We start from the raw sequence: 16787 nt of genomic DNA, 5'->3' as shown, positions 1-16787 counted from the left end.
AAGAAAAAATGTAAAGTGTTTTAACTGTGATTTCAATCTCGTGTCTTAAGGTAGTGTTTACGCCATCATTGGTCAACTGGAACAGACTGCTTAATTCCATCATTTTAAATTTATCGAATCCGCCATCTACCGACGTAACTTTTTTTTTGTTTCATTCATTCCGATTCCATTATTAAGTATGTACATTCAAGAAAAACTTTTCAACGACACAATGCGATTAATTTATAAAATTATATGTAATGTATCAAAGGAAGATTAAAGGTGGATTACTATTATAAAAACGGCCTATTTTCATTTTAAAATCGCTAATACGACGAGGAACGAACCTGCTCCTGCACATTTTGGACCTTCGATCACGGATTACCTAGCTGACGAAATCGGAAAGCAACCAGGACCAGCTAAGACGAAGATATTTCTACAATAAACGAAGAAGACGAAAAGAAAAAGCAACGGTCAGGTCTTTGTTCCCGGCTACTCCGTTCCTAAAACGATTTGTGCTAAAACCGTGTGTTTTTATTAGTTACAGTGCTACACTACCTACATACCATTTTGTTTGTTTCGCGCTGCGCCGTGGATGCCTTCACGTAAGTACCTACCGCTCATCACACGTAGACCATCAAAATGCCTGGCGATAAGGTTAGCAAATTGGAGGATCTTAAACGGCAAAGGGGAAACTTTAAAGGTCGACTAACTCAATTTAAAAAATTTATTGATACGTTTACTGGTGCAGTTTTAACACAGATACAAGTGGCTGAAATACAATTAAGAATACAGGCAGCTTGCGATATTTATAAAAGATATAATGATGTGGAGATGGATATAGAATTGCTATTAACCGAGGCCGATATGTCTTCTAACGCGGATTATGTCGAATCATTTGAAACATTGTATTTCACCACAATGGCTGTCGCCAACTGTTTGGTGAACAGTGCAGACAATTTTAACAGTTCAATAATGCTTAATCAGGAAAATTCATGTTCACAAAAACCGGTTAGTGTTAAATTACCTTACATAAAACTACCTTCCTTTGATGGATCATACGACCACTGGCTTGAATTCAAAAATTCGTATATTACTATGATTCATAAACGTACAGACTTAGACGAAATACAAAAGTTTCATTATTTACGGTCTGCGCTCGACGGAACTGCCCTGCAAGTGATCAGTGCCTTAGAGTTTACTCCTTCCAACTATCTTCACGCATGGGAGCTTCTAGAAAATCGTTTCCATAACACTAGGCTCTTAGTTAATAATCATGTAAAGTCGCTATTTAATATCCCTTGTTTAAAACAGGAATCATCTTCATTAATTCGTAAGTTAATGGATACAGTGTTACGTAATTTACGCGCTCTTAACACTTTGGAGGAACCCACCGACGCTTGGGATACTTTAATTATCTATCTAATGGTATCGAAGCTTGACTCATCAACAGAACGCGAATGGGAGAACCATAAGGGTACGATATCGTTGAATAATTCTAATCAAAAATATACCTTAGACGACTTGCTATCGTTTCTTAGAAACCGAGCCGACATGTTGGATATGATTAGTGCCAATCATAGTAGACCTAAAGATAAGCCGTTAATTTATGGTAGTAAAGTTAATAGTGAAATTAGTAAGCGTTCTTCTAGTTCAAATAATTTTCATAGTTACGTTACATCAAAAAACGAGAAATCCTTTTCAAACAATAAATTATATACGTCAAAGGGGGCTTCTTATAAAAAATGTGTATTGTGTGAGCAAAACCATGCACTTTATACTTGTATCGCCTTTCTTAACATGTCCGTTAAGGATAGGTTGAAATATATTGATGATAAAAAACTGTGTCGTAATTGCTTAAGAGCAGGTCATATGATAAGTGAATGCGTGTTTGGTCCGTGCAAACAGTGTCAGCGGAAACACAATAGCTTATTGCATATAGGTTCGAGTAGCTCTCAAAACGAATTAAATGTGTGTGTGCGCGAAGACCCGGGTTCAGTGCCGGTACATGCATCTACGTCTAATGCGTTGCATTGTCTGCCCGATAATACGAGTGGCAGTTCCGAGTGCAATAATAATAGCGAATTTAAGGTATTACAGACGGTCTTACTCTCTACAGCGTTGGTGGAGGTAGCCGATAATAATAACGTTTTTCATACAGCTCGTGCGCTTCTGGATAGTGGGAGTCAGAACTGTTTTATTACGGAGAGAATGTCAAATCGATTAAACGTGTCAAATATACAGTCCACGGTTAGAATAACGGGTGTAGGACAAACAATCACACAGTCTAGTCACTCGTGCGATATTAATATACGATCAAAACTAAACGATTATCATGCTAAGATTCGATGTATTGTCTTGCCGAGCATAACATCCAGTTTGCCCACGATAAGCATAGATTCTAGCTTTATACGAATACCTAAAAACATAAAACTAGCAGACCCTAACTTTGACGTCCCCGCAGATATTGATTTACTGATAGGTGCCGATAAGTTTTGGGATCTTTTAGATGCGGATAAAATACGTCTTCCGAGTGGACCATACTTACAGAATTCGAAGTTAGGATGGTTAATAACCGGCCCTGTCTTTAATAATACGTACTCGCATACTACTAATAATGTTCAGTGTAATTTTACACAGGACATTGGTAGGCAGCTAAGGTTATTTTGGGAGCTCGAGGAGGTAGCCCTATCACCTCGTGCAATGCTTTCGGAAGATGAACAAAAATGCGAAAAGTTATTTATCAACACGAATAAACGTGATCGAGAAGGTAGATTTTCGGTACGGATACCGCTAAGGGAATCAGCTGATGTGTTAGGTGATTCATATACGTTAGCGAAAAAACGATTTTTATCACTAGAACGTAAACTTGAACGTTTACCGGAATTTAAACGTATGTACACAAATTTTATGCGAGAGTACCATGACTTAGGTCACATGTCTAAGGTAACTACGTGTAGTCAACCTAATTATTATTTGCCACATCACGGTGTTATTAAAGAAAGTAGTTCAACTACTAAGTTGCGCGTTGTATTCGACGCTAGTGCAGTAACTAGTTCGAATAAGTCCTTAAATGATATACAATTTCCGGGACCTGCGTTACAAAACGATATTTTGTCTATATTGTTGCGGTTTCGACAATATAAATTCGTAGCTTGTGCTGATGTAGAAAAGATGTTCAGACAAGTTCTCATTCAATCTGACCAACGGTCACTTCAACTAATATTATGGCGCGAAAATCCTACGGATCCATTAGAGACGTATCAGCTCAATACGGTGACGTACGGAACCGCTTCAGCGCCGTACTTGAGTATGAGATGCATCAGACAACTTGCGCTTGAGTGTGATGATGACGTCATCGCGCGCGTCATCACGCAGGACATTTTTGTCGACGATCTTATAAGCGGCGACGACGATTATCATAATTTGTTACGTATTTGTGAGAAAACTTCTCAAATATTACATTCGGGGTGTTTTCCTTTACGAAAATGGAAATTTAATTTAGACATTTCGCAGGATAAATCAGCAGAGCATTTTATAGGCGAACATGCACAAACTAAAACACTAGGGTTGGGCTGGCATAACACTTGTGATGAATTATATTTTGTAACGAATATTAATAGCGATCATTGCGAATTAAATTTAACTAAGCGTATAATGCTGTCTATCATATCTCAAATATATGATCCCTTAGGACTTTTGTCACCAGCAGTCATAATATCAAAAATATTTTTACAAAATTTGTGGCTAAGCAGAATTGATTGGGATACTCCTGTTTCTGCAGACATAACTAAAGCTTGGAAACAATTTATTTATTCATTAAGATTTTTAAAGGAAATACGTATCCCTCGTCACGTAAGGAGTGAACATACTCAGTATACGGAACTTCATATATTTACCGACGCATCCCAGAGCGCGTACGGTGCTTGCGCCTATATTCGCACATACAGTGATGATTCAGAAATAACAGTTCGTTTGTTATGTGCCAAAAGTAAGGTGGCTCCCTTAAAATCGATTAGTATTCCTCGTTTGGAACTTTGTGGTGCGTTGGTAGGAGCCAAGTTATATAAAAAAGTTAGTGAGTCGCTTAGATTAAAATATAACAAAGTTTACTTCTGGACAGACTCGACGATAGTCATGGGTTGGATTAAGACATCACCACATTTGCTTAAAACATTTATACAGAACCGAGTAACCGAAATAAATGAACTCACAGGCGAGTTGGTGTGGTCACACGTAAATGGCAAGGATAATCCCGCAGACTTGTTATCGAGAGGTTGTAGTTTAGATTTATTAAGAGATAGTGATTTATGGTGGTATGGCCCGTCGTTTTTACGCGAGTCATATTCAATAAACATAAAAAATTCCGATATACCGAACTGTCAAACTTTACCAGAACTAAAATCTAAGCAAGTGAGTTTAATTTCTACAGAATACGATGATATAATTGACTTTAAGCGATTCGAATCATTTACGAAATTAAAAAGAATAGGTGCTTATGTACTTCGATTCATAAATAATACACGCGCGAAGGATAGCCGTCAAACCGGTTCCTTAACTCTTAGTGAATTGAACGCGTCACAGCGAATGCTCATTAGATTAGTGCAAATAAGGTCGTTTCCGGACATTTATAATAATTTAATCAACAAGATTCCAATTCGAACAAATTGTAAACAATACAACCGTATTTCTAGTTTGAATGTTTTTTTGGACGATTATGAAATAATACGAGTCGGTGGTAGACTAAGTAACGCGTCGTGTTTCAACTTCGATAAAAAAACATCCTGTTTTATTATGTAGTAGACATCCTTTCACGGTTAGCTTATTTAGATACGAGCATAAGCGATTGTTACATGGCGGTCCTCAGCTAATGTTGGCTACTATGCGTGAATATTGGTGGCCGCTAAATGCTAAAAATTTAGCAAAGAGGATAATACGAGAATGTGTGATGTGTACACGTATTAAGGGTAAGACACTGACACCTATCATGGGTAACTTACCTTCTGAGCGCCTGGAACCTAGTTTTCCATTCATGAAATCAGGTGTAGACTACGCGGGGCCAGTATTCGTATTGAACCGTAAAGGGAGAGGAGCACGTCTTTTTAAGGCTTATATCTGCTTGTTTATTTGTTTTACGACACGAGCTATACATTTGGAACTCGTTACAAGTCTTTCCACTAATGATTATATTTTGGCTTTAAAACGGTTTATTAGTAGGCGAGGTAAACCCAATATCATATTTTCAGATAATGGGAAAAATTTTATTGGTGCCGAAAAGGAATTCCCTTTGTTTTTAGAAAACCATTCCAAAGTAATTACAGATTATGCAGCCGATAACGGCATTGCATTTAGATTTATTCCGCCGTATTCCCCACATTTTGGTGGTCTATGGGAGAGTGGGGTGCGATCGTGTAAGTATCACCTAAGACGCATAGTGGGTAATGCGAGATTAACTTATGAGGAGTTCACCACGGTTTTGACGCAAATCGAAGCCGTATTAAATTCTCGCCCTTTGTCACCGCTATCCACAGATCCTACTGATTTTACTCCACTTACTCCTGCCCACTTCCTACTAGGCCGACCGTTGACAGCGCCTGCATCTGAGGATCTGACAGATAAGCCAACATTTCAGCTAGCGCGCTATGATCGCATCGAACAATTACGTCAACATTTCTGGCGACGCTGGTCTACGGAATACGTCTCGGAGCTGCAGTTACGAACCAAGTGGAAGATCAGGAAGGATGACATCGCCTTGGATAGTCTAGTTCTCATAAAGGACGACAATTTACCACCCTTGAATTGGAGGCTGGGTCGCATAGTACGTTTGTATCCTGGAAGTGACGGTGTGTCTCGAGTCGCCGATATTCGTACTGGTACAGGGACCATTCGACGTTCATTTTCCAAGATATGCCCTCTGCCACTCCAATCAGCGGAAGAAAATGAAGATGAAGCGTGATTCTATTTAGAAACCAGAGATTTCAAGGCCCGGGGGATGTTTACGCCATCTATTGGTCAACTGGAACAGACTGCTTAATTCCATCATTTTAAATTTATCGAATCCGCCATCTACCGACGTAACTTTTTTTTGTTTCATTCATTCCGATTCCATTATTAAGTATGTACATTCAAGAAAAACTTTTCAACGACACAATGCGATTAATTTATAAAATTATATGTAATGTATCAAAGGAAGATTAAAGGTGGATTACTATTATAAAAACGGCCTATTTTCATTTTAAAATCGCTAATACGACGAGGAACGAACCTGCTCCTGCACAGGTAGGTTAGGGCATTGATTTTGCGATATCTGTCAGCTTGAGTTAACGTTTAAGGTAAGGGGCTGCGAGATGGCCTTTTGGCCTATCATCATCGTTCTGATATTGAAGCAAACTAATAAAGTATTTCAAGGTAGCGCATATAGGTGTGCCACCATCCTGACTATTTCTGCTGCGATTTAGCTCTGCTTAGAAAGGTGCAGTAGCATTCACGCAATACGAAACCAGTTGTGATGTATATAAACACCAATAAGTGCTTAAAATCAGGCGGTTCGTAAGCTTGTCCACCCATTTGTGCTATAAACAGTAAACAGCTTTTTTACTGGTGGTAGGACCTCTTGTAAGTCCGCGCGGGTGGGTACCACCACCCTGCCTATTTCTGCCGCGAAGCAGTAATGCGTTTCGGTTTGAAGGGTAGGGCAGCCGTTGTAACTATACTTGAGACCTTAGAACTGATATCTCAAGGTGGGTGGCGCATTTACTTTGTGGATGTCTATGGGCTCCAGTAACCACTTAACACCGGGTGGGCTGTGAGCAAGTCCACCCATCTAAGAAAAAAAAAAAAAAAAAACAACTCATAAGGTTTTCCTTTTCAAAATAATTTTAGAATAACAAACATTTGTTTTCTTTAATGATGAGTTACTTCGTTTCCGAGACCAACAGAGCTTTCTCCGTGAATTACCTGGAATTCCAACCTTTGAAGTAAGCTTAGTTGCGCCAATTGTAAACAGTAGGTCACCGAGAGTAGAAAAAACATTTGTTGATGTAGCTTGTATTTTAAATGTTCGTGGTTTCATTTATGTGGTTTATCCACAACCAGTATATTTGGATGTGAAAATTAATAGGGACAAAATAGGTTCTAAATTACGATATCTTCAGTTCCAATAGCGTAATACTTTGTCAGAAGTGTAAGTGATACTAATATTAAATCATCGTTAAATTTATAAAAATCTAAGGTAGTTAGTTATTTAAGGTTAAGAAGCGTACAAAGTGAACAGGCTTTGAAAAAAAATAATCAAATTGTAGACGCTTATATTTTTACTAACCGTGTTTGAATATTAATGATCATGGCTTTTTAAATAAAAAATCCGGTATTGTTTGAACAAAAAAAATCTTTATATTGGGCACATGAGACCATCCAAAGACAAACTTCTAGCAGAACTCCTTTTATTTACGTTGTAGATGTCTATGGGCTCCAGTAACCACTTAACACCAGGTGGGCTGTGAGCTCGTCCATCCATCTAAGCAATAAAAAAAAAAAAAAAAAGTCTTCAATAACTCACAACGTTTATCATTCAATCAAAAATGTATGCCACTTATCAACAACGCGGAACCGCAAGAAATTTTGGTACATTTATCAATCTAAAATCGAATAAGCCTTTTGTCGAAAACACAGAAAACACCGTACCACCAACTTTTACTTGCGAATCAACGTTTTAAAATAACAATTACCTCAACGAGAAGTTAAATTAAAATCGCATATTAAAAACGCGGAGATTTTAATGAAACAATTAACATATTCATGTAGCTCGTTGGATTTTAAAATGTTTTTATCGTTCGTGCTTCGGTTGTAAAACCCAATTTGCAAATTAATTCGGTGACGGACAACTCGTCGGGATTCGTTTTTAATAAAAGCGATGTAAATAGATGAAACCTCTGGTCACATTACCGTACCGAATAAATAATTTTCACATAAAATATTTTGGTTTAAAATTAATATTTATCTGAATAATATTTTTCTTACCGACAGAATAACAAAAAAAATATGAACTGGCTATTCAAAGAAAAAATCAAAATTATCGATAAAGTTGAATATTGAAAACACGAATAAAACAAAATTTTCCGAAAATAAATCGTAGCTAGATCGATTTATCGCCCCCGAAATCCCCTATATACTAACTTTTATGAAAATCGTTAGAGAAAATCGTTATATACAAAAATTGCTCGTTTAAAGATATAAGATTTTAGGGAGTTTAATATAATACTCCTGTGGATTTACATGTAGGTATAGTTAATGAAACGCAGTTAACGAGTCCAAGCTAATCGTCTAGTAGATGTCTCATGTACAACCAGACCTCAAACGTAAATTATTATTTTTCGGGGATATGGTATCTCCAAACAAGAATCGAACGTTCCATCAGCAAGGAATAATACTCATTCCAGTCTCTCATTGAACTTCCACGTTGAAAATACAAGAATATTTACGATACGAATAAGAATTCAATCAATCTTCCGAATTTTATTATACACATTGTTGCAGAAAAACTACACAAATATATAGAAAGGAAACCCGGCGAGGCATTATCAGCTCATAAGATACATCTAAAATTCAAAATGTATCGCTTGGATAATATTAATATTGAATTATTATAAACATCGAGAGGCATGTGCGGTCGTTCCGTCTAGAAGAAATCGACTATTTTTCACGTCGAAGGTTACAGTTTGCTTTTGGATTTTTTATTTTATTAAATCAGACTACTTGTTTTCAGTTACTACCGGGCATTGATATCATAACGTGAATGTGGTCGCCCCTCTTGTGTCATAAGTCGATTTATTTTATTTTATTATAAAACTAGCGACCCGCCCTCGCTTCGCTTCAGAAACATTAAGTTTTATTATTAATAGCTGAGTCTCGCGATGTTACCCGCCGTTATTGTCGTACCGTGAGTGACGCCGCGGAACGAAGCTGGCCTAAAAAAAGTACTCCTTACATCCTAAGTTACTCCTTATTTCATTAGCTACCTATCAGTGAAAGTCTCGTCAAAATCGGTCCAGCCGTTCCAGAGATTAGCCGGAACAAACAGACAGACAGACAAAAATTGTAAAAAAATATATTTTGGTGTACCGTATACGTCGTCGTACCGTATATATATTCATATTATACATATAGTAAAAAGAGGCTATTTCAATATTACAAAGAGACACTCCAATTTTATTTATATGTAATAGATTTTGGCCATTTTTTAAAACAGGAGTAGAGTATGAATGCTTTGCGGCAGAAGTAGGCAGGATGGCAGCACCTGACCCGGTGGGCTCACATGCCACCCATCCACCAATAGTTACGAAAATTCCTTAACTTTTTTTACCTACACTATGCCATTCTTCTATCTCGAAACTCGTTGGCAATCACGTAAATTTAGGAAAAGTGGTGAATCAACTCCACGACGTATCTTATCCTCTAGGCGAACACGACTTCAAAACCGTCTTAAAAACGTTCAAATGTTAAACAATTAGCTCTTTAAAAAAAGGCCCTTAATAGGTCATTGTTTAAAAAAAAGTAAATCTACTCTAGAAATGTTTTAGTCTTATTAACAAAAAATCTACTAGCTCTCTTCAGTTTAAAATTGTTTGTATTAATTCTTTGTCCCTAAATGTACCATTTACGCACTATATTAACTTTAATTCTGACACATCGGATTATCGACTTAGGTCAGCGTGTCTTGTGACATGTAAGCCTCCTCCAGCCGATTCTACTCTGCCTGTTGGCTTTTCATGAATGGAATTGATAGATGTCTTATCATAAATAGCTAATTACTTTGATAAATGAAACAAATATTAACATGAACTGAGAAATGTAAGCGCATTATTAATCCTTTTGTATCACCAATGTGGGTGATGACTTTTGTTTCCAGAGAGAGAGTTTCCAAAGAAGAGAAGAATGACAAATTCCAAATTGTTCAAAGGTTTTCTTTGGAACGTTCACATACATTTTATGGAGAACTTGAGAAATATTTCATGAGATGTCTCTGAATATCTTCAGTTTCACACATAGCTTGTGGAATATGTTCCAAGATGGAAACTTCTTGATGCTCAGGCACGAATCGAGTGCCGACGATTTTAAAATAAAAACATTGTTTATACCAAACAAAACAGTCTAATAGCTTTAGAAGTTAATTATAAGAATTGAGATTTTTTTAAAGTCTATTTGGAAAAAAGGGTCTTAATAAGGTTATGTAATTGTATAGACTCAGTTTGGTACTGTAAGAAGGAGAAAGCCTTATGCTGTATGGGTGTTGTATAATAGCCAGTAATATACTACTATAGCCAGATACTGATGCACATTCTCTGCCTTAAGATGAGTCAGAATATCGGTCGAAAAAAGTAGTTATGACGTGGATTGATGAGTTATGCTGGATTTGGACTTGTTCAATGTTTTTAAACAGTTTAGAATAGCCCAATACATGCAATTAGTGGAATCACATACATTCCCGATAAATGTTCGTTTTAATTGGAAAGATTCCGCTATCTGTGTAACAAATGTACTAATGGATATTTTAATGAAGGAGTTTTATTCCCGCACGCTTGTAATTTAATAGTAAGGTGATGAACGACTTTAAGCGTCTTTTTATTGCATTTTTTCCAGTGTAAGCTGACGAGCATACGCTCCACCTGATGGTGAGTGGTTACTGTCAAGGACGTTAGCAATGCTAGGGGCAGAAACAAGCCGCTGCGTTAGAAGAAGGACATGCCATAGCACTAGGGATGTATCATGGAGGGGAGCTCATTCCAAAGCCGGATAGTAGGTTTTATTTATTGCTTATATGGGAGGTCACAGTCCACCTGGTGTTAAGTGGTTACTGAAGCCCGTAGACAACGTAAATGCGCCACCCACTTCGATATATATGTTCTAAGATCTCGAGTATATTTACAACGGCTGCCCCACCCTTCAAATCGAAACGCATTACTGCTTCAAGGCAGAAATAGGTAGGGCGGTGGTACCTGCCCGCGCGGACTCACAAGATGTCCTACCACCAGTAAAAAAGTAAAGTGGCCAAACAGATCTCTGGAAACGTACTATAGATGAACACAGTTGCTTCAGGTAGTATGGATGAACTCTATTCCGGTGGCGGGGGGTGCGTTGGTAAAAACGCTAATTCAAAATGTCAATTCTGTCTCTAGGATTTTTTTTACTTACATCCTTACATCCTTGATCGATATCCGTTAGATAAAATACTAAATATTAATAACAATAATTAGGAAAGGCAAGTGGGCTCGATCGCGCTTCGTTTTGACGATCGGAAACAAAATTCGCCAAGTACGGCCCTGTGTCTAAACATTTCATCTCTCCCTGCGAGGTTTACGGGCGGTCGAGACAATATTGCCTTCACTACTACGGTGAGACACAAAAACTTTACTACCGACTTTTATAAGATAGCTCTTTATGAGTGATACAATGTCAATTCGAACTAAAAAAATATTTGCAATATTGAATTTAAGGTTCATTATGTTTTGTTTTTCAAATCTGTCGATGGGTAAACTATCTTACGGCCTATGTGGTTGGTAGCTACATAGCAAAATGCTCTAAGTGTAGTGTAGTGCAAAAATCTACGCCTATTAAGCAGAGAGAGATGGTGGGACATCGTGAGACGCATTTTTACTGGTGGCAGGACCTCTTGTGAGTCCGCGTGGGTGGGTACCACCACCCTGCCTATTTTGCCGTGAAGCAGTGATGCGTTTTGGTTTGAAGGATGGGGCAACCGTTGTAACCATACTGAGACCTTACAACGTATATTTCAAGGTGGATGGTGCATTTACGTTGTAAATGTCTATGACGCGATTAAGAATAATAATTGTAAATAGACATGTTTTAAGAAAACCGAATTCGAATTAAAAAAAAAAACCAAAACAAATGAATATACACTAAAAACAATAATAATCGAAATCAGTTGGCGTGATATTGAATTATTGAGTTATCCATCTATTTGTTGCGCACCTACTTAATGCAAGCCTAAGACTTATAATATATGGTTTTCTCACGGATACCATTATCAGAACTGGAATAAATTGAAATGGGACCTCACAGGAAGCGTCATCTTCCTAATAAAAAAATAATAATCAAAATCGATTCACTCGTTAAAAAGTTATGAGGTAATAATCATTAAAAAATTCATACACTCGAATTGAGAGCCTCCTTCATTTTTGAAGTCGGTTAAAAATTAAGATGAATTGAATATAAAATTGAACCAGCCAAACTAGAAAAAATATATATGATTACTTGTGATAAGACGGATCGTGACCTGGCATCTGTACTTACCACCTGCTTATTTCTGGAGCGTACTAAATATTCATTAGGGTTTTAAGGAGAGTCGTTACACAAAACAATACTCGCAAACGTGGAACTATACAAATACAGATAAAGAGCTGTAAAAGTATTGAAAGCACGAATAAAGTACAAAATAAGCTTATAAATTGTATACGAATTAAATGTAAGTATTAATAAAATAAAATAAAACATTTTCAATGGTAAATGTTATAGTCGTAATAACGATTCATTAAAATACAAGACGCTAGGCGCATTCTTTTTTTTTAAACACGCCGTAGGATCTGATGTGAATATATGAAAAGGCTTTGTGAATCCTGTATTTATTTTATGAAAAACATTTTTACACGTGTAAGCAGGTACCAATTTCACTGTTCTCTGTCCTGTACTGGGATTTTCCGATCTGCCAAGCGCAAAAGCCCTCAAATAGCGGATCTAAAATAGAAAATGTTCAATATCTGACCTCTCCATGCCATTCACACTGCAGAGGGCGAACTCAACCCTTACTATAGGTTCGTGAAATTCTAGTACCGTTCTTGATAATACAATTTAAATGGCAGTTTTAATGGCAATATTGTGATTAAACATATCTCTCGTCAGTATTTAGCAATTTCTGGTACTGCTTTGCTTTAATAATATCTGATCTGATTTCCGATGTTTTTTTTTCCCTGACGCATAAAAATTCTCTACGGTCTGAGACTTTTATTAACCTATACTGATAGGAACTCCTGCATTTGTGGTGGTCGAAGTAATAAGTGTAATTGTGACCAGAGCTTTGACATTTCTAACTAAGTATTATGAGGAACATTTATTATTGCATTGGTTGGATGAACTAGCTTACAATACACTTGATGTTACAGAAACGGAATGATGCCATCCATCTTTAGATACTAGGCCTTGGTTCTAGTTTTTCTTTTTTTCTTACTTAACTCGTACTCTCGAGGGGCTATTCTGCTTTCAAGGAACTGGTAGCCCAGCTCACGGTACTCAGGCTGAGAGACTGTTATTATCTGCCCTAGCCCGAGCAGCGCTTCGCTGAATTTACCACTGAATTGGAAACGCGACTCACTGTTAAAAACCGTTATGCAAGGCATATGTTGCATAACAGTTGTCACACTTCAAACTACGATATGACCACCGTACAAATAGGTTAGTGGCATCTACTCGTATGGACTTACAATTATCCCCTACCACCAGTGTTTGACAATTAAGAAATAAAACAAAATTTTATCATAATTAAATCTATTATAACTTTCAGTGATAAATTGAATTGCAAACGTGATCACGTAGTAAGGGCCACACTGTAAGTTCCGAGATCAATTGATAGACCGAACTAAGAATATCTTTCCAACTTGAATTACAGACAGTATGCTTGAGAGTGACTTAGACAAAGGTTTAATAGATAGATATTTGAATAAAAAACTAACTAATAGATAATAGAATGTTTTCAAAACGGATCATTTTAATTCGTTTTGAGATTTCCAGGAGATTTAAAACAGTGACGACGATAAGAGGTGAATCTATACATATAAATAAACTTAGAGTGTCTGTTTGTAGTATTGAAATAACCGCTTTTTACTACATGCATATGAATATATATACAGTACATACACCAAAATATATTTTTTTACAGTTTTTGTCTGTCTGTCTGTTTATTCCGGCTAATCTCTGGAACGGCTGGACCGATTTTGATGAGACTTTCACTAATAGGTAGCTGATGATATAAGGAGTAACTTAGGGTTCACTTTTTTAGACTAGTTTTGTCCCGCGGCGTCACCCGCAGTTATTGTCGTACCGCGCGCAAGATTGCGGGCTTCGCCTATCAATAATAATATTTAATGTTTCCGAAGCGAAGCGAGGGCGGGTCGCTAGTATATTATATACTCGTACATACATACCCGTTATTACATTTCAAGTGTTTTCATCATTACTTTTTTTAATTGCCTTGATACTTTCTGAAGTTAAAAGTTATGTAGTAAATAATAATATTAATACAAAAGTATGTAGCCATGTCTGTTATATTTCCACTCTCGGATCACTGAACCGATTTTGACGAAATTTGGTATAAATCGTAATAGTTTCAACCCTGGAAAATAATATGGGTTACTTCTCATAGCGCCGGGCACGAATCTGCTGACACTATATAAAGTGTGAATCACAAGAGTAAAACTGCAGATCGAAACCTAGTTAATTATATTTTTAATGTTGTAACAGTGATTATTATTTTTGGAAAGTATGATTACTGTTATACCGGAGGCCTTTTCAGTTTCACCAGGACAGGTGGGCGAGTACGGGTTCAGCCAGGACGGTTGGGGTTTGCTAATAGCTGCCCGAGTGTCTCCGGGGAAGACCTAACAAAGGATCATTTTACCTATCATTTAGCAATAAAAACTGATACCCTTCTATCGGTTATGACTTAATGACGTCACATTGAAACCATACGATGTTGCGAAGATAGCTCGATGGTGATTTAATGACATAATAAACTTTATGGGTGTTTTATATTTAGCTTAGTTTATCGCCAATTAATTTAATGGGAGATATAATCTTCAAAAAATATTTTTTTTGTCTTTTTTGATCGTTTTTGGTGTCGCTAAAGGTCCACTTGATGTTAAAAGTCACTTTAATGATGAGGTCGAAATTTCGAAGTATTTTGCCACGTACGTTTCTTTAATTATTTCAAATACATATCTCCTTTCTATATTTAGCTCTCTCCCTCTCACTCGCTCTCATTATTCTTAACCACAAAGTATAAGGTAACAAAATTTCAATAACTAAAACAGATTTCGGATTTAATAAAATGGACATCTTATTTCAGAGTACAGATCCGATAAATCCTAAAGAGTTGATCAACATTCGTAACACGTTTCACTGGGCACCATCGCGTTTTCTGAATTACCGAACACGAAAACTTATCCGGCTGCAATCAGATCTTTTGTTGGTGTCGTTTCGAAGGTCTTGTTAAAATTAAAACGATCATTTTTTTTCGAGCAATCAATTCATAAGCGAACTTAATGAAGCCGTTCGTAAACTTAAAAGTGTTAGCACTTTTTGAGGCGATCCAATTTTAAGCCAATATATAGTAACTTAAACAAATGTGACTCCGCGCTTCTGTGTGTTCTGCAATTATTTTCATTTTGAACAACAAGCTATTTACGAAGTATGAAATTAACGAAACAATAAGTATCTAAAAAGAATCCACATTCAGCGATACGAAGTTAGGATTTTGGACTGTGTTATGGGGGCCATACAGGTACGAGACGAAAACAAGTACCGGCCTCCAATTGTATATTTCTGTAATGTGATATTGTCACGCACTGGGGCTCGGGATAAATAAAATTTCCACCGAATTACAACTCTATTTAATGCTTACAGAGCACTTTACAATTCGTAATTCGCTTCTTCCGCTTCGCTTCTGGTGATCCGTTCGCTGTTTCGCTGGGAGTAGATCCGATTACTAACAGTAACTGCCTTCTTGTCATCGCTGCAACGCTTTTATGGTCGATACGACATCTTTATAATTATCGGGAACATTCCTGAATGGTCGAGTAGTTTTGATATGTGTTTCCGCTATCTGATAATAGATGGCGTTGCACTTCTCGTGCGTTCTCGATTTTACTAGTTCTTTTGATATTCGTTTCTGCTATTCTACGACAGATGGTATTACTTCTACCAGAGTAACAATATTAATATTTTAAATGTGTAAGTTTGTATGTTGGCCCGGACAGTGCCGGGTAAATCTTATCTCAATGTTATATGGTTTGTTACTTTACCCACTAACGAATTAGGGAATTGTCTTGTATGCTAGGATCAGAGAATAACACGAGCTACTCTTTATTCCAGCTGTAACAATTATAAACATCCGACTAATTAATTCAGTGGCGACACCAATTGATTTTCTCAAATCAGACACGCAGTGACCTCCGTCAAAACTGTATTAGCTACAATGTAAACGATAAAGTTAGGGGCCTGAACTCAATCCTTACGATTAGCATATCGAGGGCCGATCAAAGCGAACCCAAGTTTACAATACACCCGAATAGAAAACAATTAGGAGATCAATCAAGATTCTTGAAGCTCAACTGACAGTATAAGATCAACGATTGTTTAATGCCCGCTCTATGAATACGATGACAATCGTTTTTAATTCCATAAAATCAACGAGCATTCTTGCTGTCTTTATAACAAAAATAATTCAATACTAAATAACATGGTATAATAAATAGCATAAAAATTGATTTCAGTAGTTTTTCGATTTCCTCGAGTGCTTTTGAAGTACGTAAGCCGTGTAAAGCGGCCGGTATGGGAAGGTTCACTTTAGGCCGACCACAAAAGCCTTAAATTGCGTGTACGTGCCCGGAAAACTAGATTTTATCGTAGCAATCGCGTATGACTCTGATGTAAAATATATGGGATACGAATTAGACGCTGTAAATTCCACATGTCCTGTTGAAACTGGAAAGGCCACTAGTGATCGATTCCTTTAAAAAAAA

General features: G+C 37.0%; 2 protein-coding genes across 4 annotated transcripts in view; both read left to right on the top strand.

Annotated features, from left to right (window-relative positions):
* Positions 1 to 6199, top strand: part of LOC134198821 (uncharacterized) — a 301226-nt gene extending 295027 nt beyond the window's left edge. For both annotated transcript variants that reach the window (XM_062668354.1, XM_062668355.1), the window contains exon 2: positions 51 to 6199. In XM_062668354.1, the coding sequence (XP_062524338.1) occupies positions 622 to 4779 (4158 nt within the window). In that variant the 5' untranslated portion in view covers positions 51 to 621 and the 3' untranslated portion in view covers positions 4780 to 6199. The remainder of the gene's footprint in view (positions 1 to 50) is intronic.
* The window catches only part of LOC101736773 (dual specificity calcium/calmodulin-dependent 3',5'-cyclic nucleotide phosphodiesterase 1), a 511722-nt gene that overhangs the window by 60823 nt on the left and 434112 nt on the right, over positions 1 to 16787 (top strand). The gene's annotated exons all lie outside the window — the stretch shown is intronic.

The sequence above is a fragment of the Bombyx mori genome, chromosome 4 (genome assembly GCF_030269925.1).
Source record: "Bombyx mori chromosome 4, ASM3026992v2".
Lineage (NCBI taxonomy): Eukaryota > Metazoa > Arthropoda > Insecta > Lepidoptera > Bombycidae > Bombyx > Bombyx mori.
Note: the sequence above shows the minus strand (reverse complement) of the source record. Positions and strands in the feature narration are given on the sequence as shown.